The sequence below is a fragment of the Panulirus ornatus genome, chromosome 2, assembly GCF_036320965.1.
Source record: "Panulirus ornatus isolate Po-2019 chromosome 2, ASM3632096v1, whole genome shotgun sequence".
In the NCBI taxonomy this organism is placed as follows: domain Eukaryota; kingdom Metazoa; phylum Arthropoda; class Malacostraca; order Decapoda; family Palinuridae; genus Panulirus; species Panulirus ornatus.
The window spans coordinates 22,940,081-22,960,750 of NC_092225.1; the positions used below are offsets into that span (position 1 = coordinate 22,940,081).

A 20,670-nucleotide genomic window follows, 5' to 3' on the forward strand; every position below is an offset into this window, starting at 1 on the left:
CTTTCCATGGTTTACCCCAGACGCTTCACATGCCCTGCTTCAATCCACTGACAGCACGTCAACCCCGGTATACCACATCGATCCAATTCACTCTATTCCTTGCCCTCCTTTCACCCTCCTGCATGTTCAGGCCCCGATCACACAAAATCTTTTTCACTCCATCTTTCCACCTCCAATTTGGTCTCCCTCTTCTCCTTGTTCCCTCCACCTCCGACACATATATCCTCTTGGTCAATCTTTCCTCACTCATCCTCTCCATGTGCCCAAACCACTTCAAAACACCCTCTTCTGCTCACGCTCTTTTTATTTCCACACATCTCTCTTACCCTTACGTTACTCACTCGATCAAACCACCTCACACCACACACTGTCCTCAAACATCTCATTTCCAGCACATCCATCCTCCTGCGCACAACTCTATCCATAGCCCACGCCTCGCAACCATACAACATTGTTGGAACCACCATTCCTTCAAACATACCCATTTTTGCTTTCCGAGATAATGTTCTCGACTTCCACACATTCTTCAAGGCCCCCAGGATTTTCGCCCCCTCCCCCACCCTATGATCCACTTCCGCTTCCATGGTTCCATCCGCTGCCAGATCCACTCCCAGATATCTAAAACACTTCACTTCCTCCAGTTTTTCTCCATTCAAACTCACCTCCCAATTGACTTGACCCTCAACCCTACTGTACCTAATAACCTTGCTCTTATTCACATTTACTCTTAACTTTCTTCTTCCACACACTTTTCCAAACTCAGTCACCAGCTTCTGCAGTTTCTCACATGAATCAGCCACCAGCGCTGTATCATCAGCGAACAACAACTGACTCACTTCCCAAGCTCTCTCATCCCCAACAGACTTCATACTTGCTCCTCTTTCCAAAACTCTTGCATTTACCTCCCTAACAACCCCATCCATAAACAAATTAAACAACCATGGAGACATCACACACCCCTGCCGCAAACCTACATTCACTGAGAACCAATCACTTTCCTCTCTTCCTACACGTACACATGCCTTACATCCTCGATAAAAACTTTTCACTGCTTCTAACAACTTTCCTCCCACACCATATATTCTTAATACCTTCCACAGAGCATCCCTATCAACTCTATCATATGCCTTCTCCAGATCCATAAATGCTACATACAAATCCATTTGCTTTTCTAAGTATTTCTCACATACATTCTTCAAAGCAAACACCTGATCCACACATCCTCTACCACTTCTGAAACCACACTGCTCTTCCCCAATCTGATGCTCTGTACATGCCTTCACCCTCTCAATCAATACCCTCCCATATAATTTACCAGGAATACTCAACAAACTTATACCTCTGTAATTTGAGCACTCACTCTTATCCCCTTTGCCTTTGTACAATGGCACTATGCACGCATTCCGCCAATCCTCAGGCACCTCACCATGAGTCATACATACATTAAATAACCTTACCAACCAGTCAAAAATACAGTCACCCCCTTTTTTAATAAATTCCACTGCAATACCATCCAAACCCGCTGCCTTGCCGGCTTTCATCTTCCGCAAAGCCTTCACTACCTCTTCTCTGTTTACCAAATCATTTTCCCTAACCCTCTCACTTTGCACACCACCTCGACCAAAACACCCTATATCTGCCACTCTATCATCAAACACATTCAACAAACCTTCAAAATACTCACTCCATCTCCTTCTCACATCACCACTACTTGTTATCACCTCCCCACTTGCGCCCTTCACCGAAGTTCCCATTTGCTCCCTTGTCTTACGCACTTTATTTACCTCCTTCCAGAACATCTTTTTATTCTCCCTAAAATTTAATGATACTCTCTCACCCCAACTCTCATTTGCCCTTTTTTTCACCTCTTGCACCTTTCTCTTGACCTCCTGTCTCTTTCTTTTATGCATCTCCCACTCAATTGCATTTTTTCCCTGCAAAAATCGTCCAAATGCCTCTCTCTTCTCTTTCACTAATACTCTTACTTCTTCATCCCACCACTCACTACCCTTTCTAATCAACCCACCTCCCACTCTTCTCATGCCACAAGCATCTTTTGCGCAATCCATCACTGATTCCCTAAATACATCCCATTCCTCCCCCACTCCCCTTACTTCCATTGTTCTCACCTTTTTCCATTCTGTACTCAGTCTCTCCTGGTACTTCCTCACACAGGTCTCCTTCTCAAGCTCACTTACTCTCACCACCCTCTTCACCCCAACATTCACTCTTCTTTTCTGAAAACCCATACAAATCTTCACCTTAGCCTCCACAAGATAATGATCAGACATCCCTCCAGTTGCACCTCTCAGCACATTAACATCCAAAAGTCTCTCTTTCGCACGCCTGTCAATTAACACGTAATCCAATAACGCTCTCTGGCCATCTCTCCTACTTACATAAGTATACTTATGTATATCTCGCTTTTTAAACCAGGTATTCCCAATCATCAGTCCTTTTTCAGCACATAAATCTACAAGCTCTTCACCATTTCCATTTACAACACTGAACACCCCATGTATACCAATTATTCCCTCAACTGCCACATTACTCACCTTTGCATTCAAATCACCCATCACTATGACCTTGTCTCGTGCATCAAAACCCCTAACACACTCATTCAGCTGTGTGTGTGTGTTTAAATGATCACACTAGTTCGTGATGATAGTATGGTGAAACTGCACTTCATTAGTTCTTACAATTATATCTAACAAGTAATTTTCTATACATATGGTACATGTTTCGTGAAGACACTCCACATCATCAGGTGCCAGTACTTAACAAAGTTATTTGAATCCCAGCATCACTCTTTGATTCCCTTCCTTCCATCACTAATGGCGTTTTGACCAAGCACACATGTCACCTTCGTCTGTCCATAAAACCTACGTGTGGCAGAGTGATATGGAGGGTCCACGTTGCTGGGTAGCTGGAAAACATGATAATAACATCATCAATAACACAATAGACAGTAGGCCAAAGCATGCAACAGTGTGTGTGTGTGTGTGTGTGTGTGTGTCGCATAAATCTGGGAGGCATTTTGTTGTAGGAAATCCCAGTTCAGACCCGGAATTAAGGTGGAGAATGCAGCGATTGTGCCAGTTGTACCTGGTGATAATAAGTTCGTGGAATTGACTATAACTATTGTCCTCACATTTCCAATAGTAGTGTGTGTGTGTTTATATATATATATATATATATATATATATATATATATATATATATATATATATATATATATATATATATATATATATATATATCCCTGGGGATAGGGGATTAAGAATACATCCCACGTATTCCCTGCGTGTCGTAGAAGGCGACTAAAGGGAGGGAGCGGGGGGCTGGAAATCCTCCCCTCTCTCTTTTTTTTTTTTAATTTTCCAAAAGAAGGAACAGAGGGGGCCAGGTGAGGATATTCCAAAAAAGGCCCAGTCCTCTGTTCTTAACGCTACCTCGCTATCGCGGGAAATGGCGAATAGTATGAAATATATATATATATATATATATATATATATATATATATATATATATATATATATATATATATATATATATATATATATATATATATAATGTTACGTGCGTGACTGGAACATAGGGAGTCTCCGAGATGGCTGTTAAGATTTTCCTAGAATCACAGTTCTTGGTCTGTGGATGAATGGGACAAGCGTTCTCTTTACCTTGTAGATGTTTGGATATATATATATATATATATATATATATATATATATATATATATATATATATATATATATATATATATATATATATATATATCGTGTCTGAGGTCAGCTTACATATGTGTAACACGGCGAGAGGATATCACAGATGGTAACCAGATAACGGAAAGAAGTATGGCCTCACTCAGGACTTTCCTGTTTCTAAAGAGCCTGCCTTACCCTGCTCCCGCATCGAAGCTGCAGAACTGACCCTATGCCTTTTACATGTAACGCTGGGACGTTTGCAGCTTTTCCTATCAATTGAAGTACTGATTGGTATACGATAAGACAGTTGCTGAGCTCTTAATATCAGTAAACCAAGGTCGAGTTGATAGAGATACACTGTGGGACTATTAGAGATAAATGAATAAAAAAGATAATGCTCTTCAATTTTTTGGTGATTATGGATAACGAAATCATTCGTCTCAAGATCTGTGGTCGTTGTGGCTAATTCGTTGAAGGAATAAGACGTCGTGTCCTTCACAACCTTAGTATGGGGGTTCCCGTGTCTGGGTACCTTGCCTGGAGCAGTTTACAGGAGCATGTGTTGCCAAGGCGTTGTGAAATTATTCGCCGCTCTTCTCCATCATAGCTTAGGCAAGTCACAAGTCATCTTGGATACAATTATATATTAAGCGGTTAGACCCATCAATGTATTTGGCCTCTTATTTTTTTTTGAGTGCGGCAAGTGAGAAGTGTACATATTTTTCCACATTGTTGACGAATTGATATGTAAAGATTAATAAACGCTTTAGACTGTCATTTTTAATATATCACAGTATTTTGATATACAACGGCGAAATAGGTTCATTTGGCAGTTAAGTATCCAGTGGTTTCGTGTTGACTTTACGATTAACTTAAGATTACACATGTTTAGTTGTTAATGTGGTCATCTAAAATTCTTTGATTTAGGCACGAGATGTAAAGAAATGTTTTTGCCGTTTAGGGTAGTTATAGAATTTTTTTTAGTTTTTTTGATAGTTGTCCAGGATCTTTGTATTCCAAAATGTGTCTTGTAAGATTAAAGTTGAAGCTAATTCTAATGCATTACGGACTTTATTTAAGGTATTGTCGCTGGATATTTTCCAGGTTTGTACAGTTGCTGATTATGATAATAAAGCGAATGAGGTAAAGGGGATGAAAAATCTGTGAAATAATGAATACATTATCCCTTCAATATAGGACGCTTAAATTGGACGCGCCGTTTATTAACTAATTATATTCTGAAAGGAAAGCTGTTTTAAAAAGAGAATGTCATGGTTCAGATTTATTATCATATGAAAGAGAAGCTTTACTTATTTTGACGTTATTTTACCCATGGTACCGTAGTGTTAGTACAATCAGCAGTTCACAATGCTAGTCTATTTAATTTGAGGAAGTACAAATATAAACTAGTGAGAAGTGTATATGATCCGTGTCATGTCTTTCTAGGTAGGGACCTAGATATATGAAGACATAAGCTGGTAAGAGTAAGGAATCAAATCCAATTGGGAAATTTGTGAGTTGTAGCCATGTTGATTATATGTATTTAAGTGCCCAATCTATGAAATGTGGTCCGTTTGAATGTACATTTATTTGGTAATTGTCTCAGTTACTTAAACCCTTCCATATAGAATCGAGGTCTTACTTAAACACTTCCATATAGAATCGAGGTCTTACTTAAACACTTCCATATAGAATCGAGGTCTTACTTAAACACTTCCATATAGAATCGAGGTCTTACTTAAACACTTCCATATAGAATCGAGATCTTACTTAAACACTTCCATATAGAATCGAGATCTTACTTAAACACTTCCATATAGAATCGAGATCTTACTTAAACACTTCCATATAGAATCGAGATCTTACTTAAACACTTTCATATAGAATCGAGATATTACTTAAAACACTTGCAAGACCCGCCAATAATGATGACCAGGTAGAACCCAGCAAACAGTCACACAGTGGATAAGAAAATTTAAGTGCACTTTAGACTTGTCGTGTTTCACTTTTCCTCGTGGTTATCAGCATATACTACATCACGCGCATCACTGTGATGTAACGCAGCATATATATATATATATATATATATATATATATATATATATATATATATATATATATATATATATTATTATTATTATTATTATTATTATTATTATAATACTTTGTCGCTGTCTCCCGCGTTAGCGAGATAGCGCAGGGAAACAGAAAGAATAGCCCAACCCACCCACATACACATGTATATACATACATACACGCCAACACACGCACATATACATACCTATACACTTCAAGGTATACGTACACAGACATATACATATATACACATGTACATATTCATACTTGCTGCCTTCATTCATTCTCGTCGCCGCACCGCCACACATGAAATGGCACCCCCCCTCCCCCCGCGCAACGTAACGCTAGGAAAATACAACGAAGGCCACATTCATTCACAGTCTCTAGCTGCCATGCGTAATGCACCGAAACCACAGCTCCCTTTCCATATCCAGGCCCCACAAAACTTTCCATGGTTTACCCCAGACGCTTGACATGCCCTGGTTCAAGCCATTGACAGCACGTCGACCCCGGTATACCACATCGTTCCTGTTCACTCTGTTCCTTACACGCCTTTCACCCTCCTGTATGCTCAGGCCCTGATCGCTCAAAATCTTTTTTCACTCCATCCTTCCACCTCCAATTTGGTCTCCCACTTCTCATTCTCTCCATGTGACCAAACCATTTCACTACACCCTCTTCTGCTCACTCGAATACACTCTTTTTATTACCACACATCTCTCTTACCCTTTCATCACTTGGTCAAACCACCTCACACCACATATTGTCATTAAACATCTCATTTCCAACATATCCACCCTCCTCCTCACGACCCTATCTATAGCCAACGCCTTGCAACCATATAACATTGTTGGAACCACTATTCCTTCAAACATACCCATTTATACTCTCCGAGATAACGTTCTCGCCTTCTACACATTCTTCAACGCTCCCAGGACCTTCGCCCCCTACCCCACCCGTTGACTTACTTCAGCTTCCATGGTTCCATATATATATATATATATATATATATATATATATATATATATATATATATATATATATATATATATATATATATTATCCCTGGGGATAGGGGAGAAAGAATACTTCCCACGTATTCCCTGCGTGTCGTAGAAGGCGACTAAAAGGGAAGGGAGCGGGTGGCTGGAAATCCTCCCCTCTCGTTTTTTTTTTTTTTTTATTATTATCCAAAAGAAGGAACAGAGAAGGGGGCCAGGTGAGGATATTCCTTCTAAGGCCCAGTCCTCTGTTGATAACGCTACCTCGCTAATGCGGGAAATGGCGAATAGTACGAAAGAAAAAAAGAAAAAAAAAAAAAAAAATATATATATATATATATATATATATATATATATATATATATATATATATATATATATATATATATATAGGGGATAGGGGAGAAAGAATACTTCCCACGTATTCCCTGCGTGTCGTAGAAGGCGACTAAAAGAGAAGGGAGCGGGGGGCTGGAAATCCTCCCCTCTCGTTTTTAGTTTTCCTAATGAAGGAACAGAGGAGGGGGCCAAGTGAGGATATTCCCTCAAAGGCTTAGTCCTCTGTTCTTAACGCTACCTTGCTAACGCGGGAAATGGCGAATAGTATGAAAAAAAAATATATATATATATATATATATATATATATATATATATGTGTGTGTGTGTGTGTGTGTGTGTGATCGGGGCCTGAACATGCAGGAGGGTGAAAGGAGGGCAAGGAATAGAGTGAATTGGATCGATGTGGTATACCGGGGTTGACGTGCTGTCAGTGGATTGAATCAGGGCATGTGAAGCGTCTGGGGTAAACCATGGAAAGCTGTGTAGGTATGTATATTTGCGTGTGTGGACGTGTATGTATATACATGTGTATGTGGGTGGGTTGGGCCCTTTCTTTCGTCTGTTTCCTTGCGCTACCTCGCAAACGCGGGAGACAGCGACAAAGCACAAAAAATATATATATATATATATATATATATATATATATATATATATTATATTCTAGCCTTCGCCTGATGACCACTTAGAGGAGATGAACTTGTAAATTGACAGTGGACCAACTGCCACAACAAAAGATTCGAACGATTTCTTGCCTCAACCTTGGGCGGCCCGCAATATAGTATATCTCAAGATAGTGGTGAATCGCACCAGTTCTTTGTTAGTTTAAGCATACATCCTTGCTTTCATTTTGAATTACAAATATAATGCTTTGGTACTGGAAAATAACTTTGATAATGTCAGTAAAATGGTAGATAACAGTGACAATGGTCTTCCTCTAACAAAATAGACTGGGAATAATGAATTCACTATTCATCATTATTCAAGAAGGTTATTAAATAAAATTGAGCATCCAATAAATGCTTTATTTCCAAAATAGACAACATTCTTTTGCTGATTAAAAGCAGTTCCTTAAAACTTTGACTATGAGAGCACACCTATAGATAAAATAAGATAGATACAAATACATTTTGATAACGTATGTCTGTCTGTACCTGAAGACCCCACATTTTTTAGAAGCATTTCTAATGTCTTTCATCCCTTTGTTCTTACTTTCACTACTGTTTCTCCAAAGTCTCTGGAGACTTGCTTAACTCTTCTTTAAACACCTAGAATTCCATTCCTTTCAATTCACTAATATGGCTTTCGTGCCAACAATTTTCTTAATTTCATGCAATGGCCGCTAGTTGTCCTATCCTTGCACCTTTCAAAGAACTTTTCAACTGAAAGGTTGTGATCTGGTCACCCCTCACTCTTCTCTCTTCCATTGTGGGCTAGTATAAGGCTTCTATACTTACCCTTCAACTAATTTCTCTTAATCTGGTTCTGTCTTTTTGGCTTCAGCAACTTTATGTATATTCTATAACCAGTAATGTGCTGTATGATTGTAGTTTATAAATTGAGTAATATTGCAGCACTGAAAAGGGAAAATGTGAGCATCTTTGATTACTTTTGTATCATGTATTTCAGATTAACTGTAAAGATGAATGTATGATGTTCATGATTTCCACAGAGGTATAATGGCAGAGGTACAGATGTGGGTATGGGCGATAGCACTGCACTGGGCTCTGGCAGTAATGGTGTTGGGTGAGGAAGAGCAGCCACACCAGCCACGCCGTCCAAATGTTGTAGTGTTGGTGGCAGATGACCTTGGCATTGGGGACCTGGGCTGCTATGGTAACACCACCATTAACACGCCCAACATTGACAGGTATGTGGGTTCCCTCCTGTCATGTAAAAGTTGACTCCCCTGAAACCCTGACACCATAACCTTAGAAAGCACATGTGCATGTGTTAAGGTTAGATCAGAGAGAATTGGTGAGGGTTTTCGATGTGTGAGAAACTTGTATGATCATCTTTATCTTTGAATTTGTTCCTGGTACTTTTCTGAATGTAGCTTAGTCAGTAAACAGTTTTATAATGCACTTGTTTTATTTTGTATTTCTGGTGTGCTTTTACCTGAACTTGTTAACTTTACCACAACCCATGAGCCATTTTGTTCATTAGCTTTTGTCCTGGTTAATGTCTATTGTGATGACATGAAACATTGCAAAGGCACCCAACTGTACAGTATAGATAAGCTCTTACCATATGACTGAGTTTTGTCATGTTCATTTCCCAAGTGTTCTGCCTGAGTTAGCTGCTCAACACAGTGGCTCCAGCTCCACACTTAACCTTGCTTTCTTTATGGGATGGAAATCATTAAGGATAAGTTTTACATGTGGTACAAGGAATCCTTCATTATTGTAAATTGCAGGAAGACATGATCACGGGAGAAAAAAAAAAGATCACCTCCAGTATCTTTCAGTTGAGTGCCATAATTATGAAACATATAAGTGGTTATAGAAACTGCTACACATGCAGAAATGCATGTGAAATGGAGAGGGATGTAAATCTTATAGATGGATAATCCTTGACACAAGGTTGATAAATGGTCAAGAATATGGTAATGAAAATTTTTTGGTAGTCATGTCTGCTCAATCCATTTGGTGTGATGGTTATTCTTTTTTTTTTTTATAAAATTTTGTTTTTATTAACCAATTTTCACTGCAATTTTATTGTTTTTATGTAATTTCAATGTGTTTCTGTATCATATGGTTAATCTTGCAGTATTCCTTTCCAGATTGGCAAGAGAAGGCATTAAATTGACACACCACTTGGCAGCAGCACCAATATGTACGCCCAGTCGTGCTGCTCTGTTGACTGCTCGCTACCCTGCACGCTATGGTTTGTCATCCTATCTTCCAGTGGGTGTGAATATAACTCAAAAACACTTTTACACATGTGCATAATAGAGATGGTCCATAATTTAGATAAACAAGGTATAAGTCATCCTGTGACTGATACAAAATGGGAAAAAAGGGGCATTGACAGAACCATTATACACATAAAGATTATAGTTTAACTGTTATATTTTGCAATAAGTGACAGGAAGAAAAAACTTTCATAAGGAGTCATAATCGTGTAACATATGTTGTTAAACTTGGACGAGGTTACATGGGGCTGGCTACCTAAATCTTTTAGTTATTTTATGATCACAGTGTTACAGAAATCAGAGCTCATCTGATTTACGAGGTCTAAATGTTTAAATGAACTGTATGTTTCATTGTATGACACAAGTTATCGAACTTGAGCTAGTAGATTTGGAGTCCAAAAGAATTACCACCAGGGTACTGTTTACAGTCCTGTCTCTCAGAACCAGTCCTGGGTATATGCATTAGTCCATCTGAGACTTTATCCAAGAGATGTATTGTGGACACCACATTTAGTTGTATATCATGTTATGGTTTCAAGATATTTTGTACCATAGCACACTCCTCTCATGACCATTTCGTCTTGCATGACGATCTATTGCATGGTCCAGATTTAGTGTACTTGAGGATATATTGACCCAAACTAAATATGCATAGCTGAGCACGATTTGGAAAATCAAATCTAAACCAGAATAAATTTTTTTGATGTACAGGTTAAAGTCCTCTCTGCTAAATTCTTTAGTGGACAGAACACCACACTCTTGAGGCTCTTGATGCCTAACTATGAAATTTATAGAATTTGTTTAAACAGCATACTGAAACATTGCTTCTATTATTTGGTGTTACTAATTTGCAAATTTGATGTATATTTGCTTATGTCTGATTTATTGACCTTAAGTTTATTTAAGTTCATTTCATCTTTAATGATGAGAACATTTTTCATAAGCTTTTTTTTTTTTTACTCAGTTGTTAGCATTTGTCACAGCATAAATTTCCCATTTTTTCAGATGAATCAGTCTTTGATTGAATGAATTGATTTAAACATTGATATCATCATTAAGTTAAAAGTTTTAATGTTACTGATTTTATTCAACTAAATAACATATTGAAAGTCTCTGTAACCTACCCCTCAGTGAAAGAAATATTTTTAGATAGGTGAAACACATATAGACTTTACTATTCTCTTTCCTGCAACTGATGTAGGGTGGGTGTGTCCCACTTTAGAAAATTTAACGTTTTCCATTGTTTTTGATATGGCAGAATGATGCATCCTCACAGCAGATGGATGGTCTTGGGACTGAGATGTTGTCATATCAGCCCCATTTTAGAATGTGTGGAATGGGGTTTGCATGAGAGATTATGTGCTTTCACGATCATAAAAGTAGATTCTGTCATAGTCATAATGTCTGTAATTTACTGCAGGTTTGGTAGGTGAAGAGGGGACTGCCTCTGTTATTGTACATATTGCTAGTAAAGTTGGACTTCCTCTTGATGAAGTGACCCTTGCTACTGCCCTCAGTGTGGCCAACTACACCACTGCTGCTGTTGGTACGTTTCTGACGTAAACACCTTGGCCATGCTACAAATTAATATCTTTATCTTTTACTCATTCCATATGAAGGCCTTCTGCTTCTTGAAGCTCTGTAATTATTCATAAAGATGCACCTTGTATGACAGCTGAAAAGCTGGCTAAGTGTATTGAATATCGAAAAGAATGCTGTAAACCTCATTTTGCATATTGTTGCTTCATAATTAGTTTTAGATAATCAAAATATGCTAATTTATTGCCCTGAACCAATTACTTGAAGTAGCTTGTACTTCTCTGTACGTTTTAACAAAATAGTTTAGATTTTTTGCTGCTTTGCCACAGTGGTTACTGCATTATATTTTGTTTTGAAAACATATTACTAGGAATTATTGCATAGAAATTTGATATTAATCATCATACATATGACACAAATAATTAGAACAAGGCTTCAGTTGATAGGATTTTAATTTTTCTAGGTTTCAATATATTTGTTATACTTTTTTTAGTATATGTTTTGAGATGTATGTAGACAGATAGTCTATTCTACATTTCTTAGAATATTTTCATTTTACTATTTTCAAGGGTATAGTTCAGTTTTAAGAGATAGTATGATTTAGTACACCAGATGGGGTACTTGTTAGTTTATTAATAGTTTAAAATAGATTTGTTAAGTTTATGAGTCATAAATCTCCCTAAAAGATTGCAGAGCATTAAGTTTACTTTATGTTTCGCTGGATTAACATTAGTTTTAATTCTTTGCCAAATAGATATGCTATAGTAAATGTAACTCATATCCTTAGCCAGTCTATGGAGAAAATGCATGGTACAGAATTTTATCAAAATGCTGTAAGGTGCATTGAGTGATATAGGAATTTTTGATCCTTGATTGTTACTATGATAATTATGGCTTTATGGCAAGGCTACATAGAAAGTGTATAATGATTGAAAATATTTATTTATACTACAGAAATTCTTTCATTATTCTAGGTTGTTGCTCTGTGAGCTGTGAGAGGCATTTGTTAACCATCAGAATAAATAGGCCTCTTTACCTTCCTCCCTGAAGTGTAATTCCCAGTTACACATAAATTTCCTAAGGGTAGGCCACAGTCCTCATCCACAGTACCCCTTATTCATCTACCATCCCAATTCTCTCTGCTCTCACAGCAGCATCCCTCATGCCCTGGCTGTTAGCAAATGTATCATGCCATCACATATCTGCATTCACTTGTTTCTGCTCACCAGTTTGTGCTGAATCCTGAGAAATGTGTGTTGCTTCTTCATTCACCACATATTATTATAATAGTTCTTTTATTGAAATCAATATACCTTTAGAAATTTGCCAAAAGTCTGCCATGTGTCCTTATATATTGAGAAAAAATATCACAGCAAAGAAAAACACTTTTTGAAATGTTTGGGAAAGGCATTGGGTAAATTCAGATGTAGCAGACAAAGGGAACAAGAAATTTTATTTGGATACATCTGAATTTTGCAACATAAAACTATAATTCTTTTTAATTACATATTTCCCATGAATTCTTTGGATAATGTCACTTACCTTGTTGCTTCAGGCAAGTGGCACCTGGGTCATAGATGTGGCTTTTTGGGACAAGGATGTCATGGCCCACAGCAGCATGGCTTCCAGTCTTTTTATGGGATCCCCTTTACCCTTGTCGAGGATGTGTCAAGTTCTGATCCCTTCTTTATCTTTCCCATGGATGATCCTTTCTATCAGGTAAAGCACAGGCATGTCATGTACTGTATTAACTATATAATTTTTCACATTTTTTCTTCACCTATAATGTTGGCAGTATGAAGTGGTGACTTTATATTCTTTTACATCTTATCATGTAGTGGTAGTCATTATTGAGAAAACGGTATGTGAATACTTCATAATTGAAAAATTGTTGGTATGATCCTTGGAAAATTTAAGATGACCATTGTTTTTATTAAGTCATGTATTCTTTGCCACAAATTATTTGTGGTCAGTCGCTTGTGGAAGTATGACCATAGAAGTAGTACAGGTGGACTAACCAACTCCTTAGTCATATCTTGTCAGACTGTGTTTAATAATGAACTCCTTGATCATTTCACTTGTTTATTATTTATTTATTTTGCTTTGTCGCTGTCTCCCGCATTAGCGAGGTAACGCAAGGAAACAGACGAAAGAATGGCCCAACCCAACCACATACGCATGTATATACATACACGTCCACACACGCAAATATACATACCTATACATCTCAACATATACATATATATACACACACAGACATTTACATATATACACATGTACATAATTCATACTGTCTACCTTTATTCATTCCCATCGCAACCTCGCCACACATGAAATAACAAACCCCTCCCCCCTCATCTGCACAAGGTAGTGCTAGGAAAAGACAACAAAGGCCCCATTCTTTCACACTCAGTCTCTAGCTGTCATGTAATAATGCACTGAAACCACAGCTCCCTTTCCACATCCACGCCCCACAGAACTTACCATGGTTTACCTCAGACGCTTCACATGCCCTGGTTCAATCCATTGACAGCATGTCGACCCCGGTATACCACATCGTTCCAATTCACTCTATTCCTTGCACGCCTTTCACCCTCCTGCATGTTCAGGCCCCGATCACTCAAAATCTTTTTCACTCCATCTTTCCACCTCCAATTTGGTCTCCCACTCCTCCTTGTTCCCTCCACTTCTGACACATATATCCGCTTGGTCAATCTTTCCTCACCCATTCTCTCCATGTGACCAAACCATTTCAAAACATCCTCTTCTGCTCTCTCAACCACACTCTTTTTATTACCACACATCTATCTTACTCTATTATTACTTACTCGATCAAACCACCTCACACCACATATTGTCCTCAAACATCTCATTTCCAGCACATCCACCCTCCTGCGCACAACTCTATCCAAGGCCCACACCTCGCAACCATACAACATTGTTGGAACCACTATTCCTTCAAACATACCCATTTTTGCTTTCTGAGATAATGTTCTCGACTTCCACACATTCTTCAAGGCTCCCAGAATTTTCGGCCCTCCCCCACCCTATGATTCACTTCCGCTTCCATGGTTCCATCAGCTGCTAAATCCACTCCCAGATGTCTTAAACACTTCACTTCCTCCAGTTTTTCTCCATTCAAACTTACCTCCCAGTTGACTTGACCCTCAACCCCACTGTACCTACTAAACTTGCTCTTATTCATGTTTACTCTCAGGTTTCTTCTTTCACACACTTTACCAAACTCAGTCACCAGCTTCTGTAGTTTCTCACATGAATCAGCCACCAGCGCTGTATCATCAGCAGACAACAACTGACTCACTTCCCAAGCTCTCTCATCCACAACAGACTGCATACTTGCCCCTCTTTCCAAAACTCTTGCATTTACCTCCCTAACAACCCCATCCATAAACAAAGTAAACAACCATGGAGACATCACACACCCCTGCTGCAAACCAACATTCACAGAGAACCAATCACTTTCCTCTCTTCCTACACATACACATGCCTTACATCCTCGATGAAAACTTTTCACTGCTTCTAACAACTTGCCTCCCACACCATATATTCTTAATACCTTCCACACAGCATCTCTATCAACTCTATCATATTCCTTCTCCAGATCCATAAATGGTACATACAAATCCATTTGCTTTTCTAAATATTTCTCACATACATTCTTCAAAGCAAACACCTGATCCACACATCCTCTACCACTTCTGAAACCACACTACTCTTCCCCAATCTGATGATCTGTACATGCCTTCACCCTCTCAATCAATACCCTCACATATAATTTCCCAGGAATACTCAAACAAACTTACACCTCTGTAATTTGAGCACTCACCTTTGTCCCCTTTGCCTTTGTACAATGGTTCTATGCAAGCATTCCGCCAATCCTCAGGCACCTCACCATGAATCATACATACATTAAATAACTTCACCAACCAGTCAACAATACAGTCACCCCCTTTTTTGATAAATTCCACTGCAATACCATCCAAACCTGCTGCCTTACTGGCTTTCATCTTCCGCAAAGCTTTTACTACCTCTTCTCTGTTTACCAAATCATTTTCCCTAACCCTCTCACTTTGCACACCACCTCGACCAAAACACCCTATATCTGCCACTCTATCATCAAACACATTCAACGAACCTTCAAAATACTCACTCCATCTCCTTCTCACGTCACCAGTACTTGTTATTACCTCCTCATTAGCCCCCTTCACTGAAGTTCCTATTTGCTCCCTTGTCTTAAGCACTTTATTTACCTCCTTCCAAAACATCTTTTTATTCTCCCTGAAATTTAATGATACTCTCTCACCCCAACTCCCATTTGCCCTCTTTTTCACCTCTTACACCTTTCTCTTGACCTCCTGCCTCTTTTTTTTTTATACATTTTCCACTCATTTCCATTATTTCCCTGCAAAAATCGTCCAGATGCCTCTCTCTTCTCTTTCACTAATAATCTTACTTCTTCATCCCACCACTCAGTACCCTTTCTAATCTATCCACCTCCTACGCTTCTCATGCCACAAGCATTTTTTGCGCAAGCCATCACTGCTTCCCTAAATACATCCCATTCCTCCCCCACTCCCCTTACCTCCTTTGTTCTCACTGTTTTCCATTCTGTACTCAGTCTCTCCTGGTACTTCCTCACACAAGTCTCTTTCCCAAGCTCACTTACTCTCACCACTCTCTTCACCCCAACATTCTCTCTTCTTTTCTGAAAACCTCTACAAATCTTCACCTTCGCCTCCACAAGATAATGATCAGACATCCCTCCAGTTGCACCTCTCAGCACATTAACGTCCAAAAGTCTCTCTTTCATGCGCCTATCAGTTAACACGTAATCCAGTAATGCTCTCTGGCCATCTCTCCTACTTACATACGTATACTTATGTATATCTCTCTTTTTAAACCAGGTATTCCCAATCACCAGTCCTTTTTCAGCACATAAATCTACAAGCTCTTCACCATTTCCATTTACAACACTGAACACCCCATGTATACCAATTATTCCCTCAACTGCCACATTACTCACCTTTGCATTCAAATCACCCATCACTACAACCCGGTCTCGTACATCAAAACCACTAAAACACTCATTCAGCTGCTTCCAAAACACTTGCCTCTCATGGTCTTTCTTCTCATGCCCAGGTGCATATGCACCAATAATCACCCATCTCTCTCCATCAACTTTCAGTTTTACCCTTATCAGTCTAGAGTTTACTTTCTTACACTCTATCACTTACTCCCACCACTCCTGTTTCAGGAGTAGTGCTACTCCTTCCCTTGCTCTTGTCCTCTCACTAACCCCTGACTTTACTCCCAAGACATTCCCAAACCACTCTTCCCCTTTACCCTTGAGCTTCGTTTCACTCAGAACCAAAACATCCAGGTTCCTTTCCTCAAACATACTACTTATCTCTCCTTTTTTCTCATCCTGGTTACATCCACACACATTTAGACATGCCAATCTGAGCCTTCGAGGAGGATGTGCACTCCCCGCGTAACTCCTTCTTCTGTTTCCCCTTTAAAAAAGTTAAAATACAAGGAGGGGAGGGTTTCTAGACCCCCGCTCCTGTCCCCTTTAGTCGCCTTCTACAACACGTGAGGAGTGCGTGGGAAGTTTTCTTTCTCCCCTATCCCAGGGATAGGGGAGAAATATGTATAATGAAATATTTATTGGCCGAATAAAGTTGTGAATATAGCATTACATTATTGAGAGCATGTATACGGTTTAGTAGTTATGGTATAAAGAAAGTAAATGTAACAGTCATCGATGCATTCATCTCTATAAATCTTGCTACTTCTTAAGATGAGAAAGATGTTTGAGAATGGAGGCATAACCAGGGTTTGATTTATGAATAGACTAATTTCTGCAGCTCTGGATGGGGTGGCAAATTTTTTTTCGAGTGTACATTGTAATGGAAAATTGTGTGGGAAGTTTTTTATAAATCTTTAAAGTCAGTAACATCTTCAGATGTTAATTGAATCATCAGTGTTATTTTCAAAACATGAATATAAATAGGTTGAACTTGAGCATGGGTGGGGAAGTTTAAAAACTTGGCTTGGGATGACCAAGTGGGTAAATTCTGCCTTGGGTGACTCTGTTGTTGAATAGATCTGTGAAGTGTGTAATGAAGCATGGAAATGTGGTCAGATGCCTGATGTTTAGAGGAAGACAGTAATCATTCTATTGTAGAAGGAAAGCCTGTAAAAGTAAATGCAAAATCATACCTGTGAGGGAGGTAAATGCCAGAGTTTTGGAGAGAGGGGCAAGTATGCAGTCTGTGTGGGATGAGAGGGTCTGGGAAATTAGTCAGTTTTTGTTTGCTTTTGATACAGCATGATGGCAGATTCTAGGTGAAACTGCAGAAAGTTGTAGAATGAGTTTGGAAGAGTGTGTGAAAGGAGGAATTAAAAATGAATTTGAATAAAAATAATATTGTAAGGTTGTGAAAGGAGGAATTAAAAATGAATATGAATAAAAGTAATATTATAAGGTTTAGGAGATTTTTGGGACATTAGTTGGGGTGTGAGTTTGAATGGAGAAAAATTTTTGAGAAAATGAAGTGTTTTAGATACTTGTGTGAGGACATGGCAGCGAATGGAACCATAGAAGCAGAAGTGAGTCTTATGATGGGTAAAGGGGTAATTTGGAAAGAGATCATTATCTGGGGGAGGAAAAGTGGGTATGTTCGAGGGTATAGTAGTCCCAATAATGTTATATTGATGTGAGGCATGGGCTGTAGATAAGACTGCAGAGAAGGGCAGTTGTGTTGGAAATGAAATGTTTGGCAGTATGTGGTGTTAGGTGTTTGCTCAAGTAAGGAAAGGGCAAGAGAGAGATTTATTTTATTTATTATTTTATAATACTTTGTCACTGTCTCCCATGTTAGTGAGGTAGTGCAGGGAAACAGATGAAAGAATGGCCCAACCCACCCACATACACATCCACCCTCCTCCACACATCCCTATCTATAGCCCATGCCTCACAACCATATAACATTGTTGGGACCACCTCCTTCAAATATACCCATTTTTGCTCTCCGAGGTAACGTTCTTGCCTTCCACACATTCTTCAATGTTCCGAGAACTTTCGCCCCCTCCCCCACCCTGTGACTCACTTCCGCTTCTATGGTTCCATCTGCTGCTAAATTCACTCCCAGATATCTAAAACACTTCACTTCCTACAGTTTTTCTCCATTCAAACTTACCTCCCGATTAACTTGTCCCTCAATGCTACTGAACTTAATAACCTTGCTTTTATTCACATTTACTCTCAGCTTTCTTCTCTCACACACTTTACCAAACTCAGTCACCAACTTCTGCAGTTTCTCATCCAAATCAGCCACCAGTGCTTTATCATCATCTCTTTATTCTCCCTAAAAATTAATGATACTCTTTCACCCCAACTCTCATTTGCCCTCTTTTCACCTCTTGACCTCCTACCGCTTTCTTTCATACATCTCCCAGTCATTTGCACTATTTCTCTGGAAAAATTGTCCAAATGCCTCTCTCTTCTCTTCTCTTTCACTAACAGTTTTACTTCTTCATTCCACCACTCACTACCCTTTCTAATCTGCCCACCTCCCACCTTTCTCATACCACAGGCATCTTTTGTGCAAGCCATCACTGCTACCCTAAATACATCCCATTCCTCCCCTACTCCCCTTATGTCATATGCTCTCACCTCTTTCCATTCTGCACTCAATCTCTCCTGGTACTTCCTCACACAAGTCTCCTTTCCAAGCTCACTTACTCTCGCCACTCTCTTCACCTCAACATTCTTCTTTTCTGAAAACCTTTACAAATCTTTGCGGAAATTATAAGGGCAAATGAAAGGAAGAATGAAGATGTGAGAAGGTTATGTGGTACAGAAAGATTGTTAAGAAAGTACATAGGTGAAAGTCTTTTAGGATAGTATGGTCTTGTAGATCACATGGCATTTGATAGGCTGGACTAGAAGGTACAGTATATTGAAGTACAGAAGAAGGAATGAGAAGTGGTCCACAGGAGAGATTAATAGATATAGTGAGAAACTGGGTTAGGGCTATGGATATTTCAGCCTGTATTAGGGGAATGATTTGATATTAAATACTGTGAAAGTATTTTGTGTATGAAAGTGGCATGAATGGAGAACCTAGTCTCAACTGACAAATGTTTGTAGTGTGTAAAATGAAAAAGTGATCAGCACTCTTACAAGCATGAAAGTTCTTGTTTCACTTTAATCCTCTAGACATAGATTGATGAAAAAAAGTATGTCATATGGGATGGATGTAGGTAGCTGATGCATCCCTTTGAACCAGGAATGGAATGATAATGATAGATAGATTAATAGAATCCTATACAAATTCTAATTTAATGTATTTCTTCTTTTTTTTTACTCATAATTGCCATACCCGAAACCCAATATAGCACAAAAGTTATTACTTGAGATCCTGCAAACAGTGTTCATTGTTTTTAAAGGCTCTTTAAATAATTTAGAATTGAATGCTTTTGTATTACATAGCTATTTATTGTCATATGAGAGCAGAAAGATTATTGGGAACTGTTTAGTGGATGACATGCAATAATGTCTTTTTTTGAACATTACTTACATAATCTGCCATATCATTAAAGTTTAACAGAGGTATATGTAATTAGGTGTTGGTTTCACTGTGGTTGGTGAGTGCACTGACACTGTGGTGGCTCAAGTGTCGACGAAGTGTCATCTCTGTCTGTATGATGCTAGTAACACTAGCACTAATCTCCAGCTGGTTTCTGCATACACACTACCGTTTTCATACTCAAAAGTGGTGGCAGGTATGTTCTTAGAAATTAAGATTGTTATTCAGTACATGAAAATCAGTGTAAGCAGAAGCATACTACAGTTAAGTTGTTTCTTATTCATTCTACTTTGTCATTAATATACCCAACTAGGACATAATATTTTTTTCCTTACTAGAAAGAATTTATACATCATGGTTATTTTCCAACAGCTACCTTGTAAATTTTTGTGGATTACTCAGTTTTCTTAACTCTGAAAATTTGTTTTCATTTACGTGTCTCCTCAGGTATTTGTTGATCTGACTCGTGAAAGGTAGAAAGGATA

At 38.7% G+C, this 20,670-nt stretch overlaps 1 protein-coding gene across 1 annotated transcript in view; it reads left to right on the forward strand.

Moving 5' to 3' along the window:
- LOC139754192 (arylsulfatase H-like) overlaps positions 1-20,670 on the forward strand; it is a 47,413-nt gene that overhangs the window by 1,975 nt on the left and 24,768 nt on the right. The window contains exons 2-6 of the mRNA XM_071671405.1: positions 8,790-8,987; positions 9,900-10,003; positions 11,452-11,577; positions 13,126-13,289; positions 20,223-20,381. Coding sequence (XP_071527506.1) covers positions 8,797-8,987; positions 9,900-10,003; positions 11,452-11,577; positions 13,126-13,289; positions 20,223-20,381 — 744 coding nt within the window. The 5' untranslated portion in view covers positions 8,790-8,796. The remainder of the gene's footprint in view (positions 1-8,789; positions 8,988-9,899; positions 10,004-11,451; positions 11,578-13,125; positions 13,290-20,222; positions 20,382-20,670) is intronic.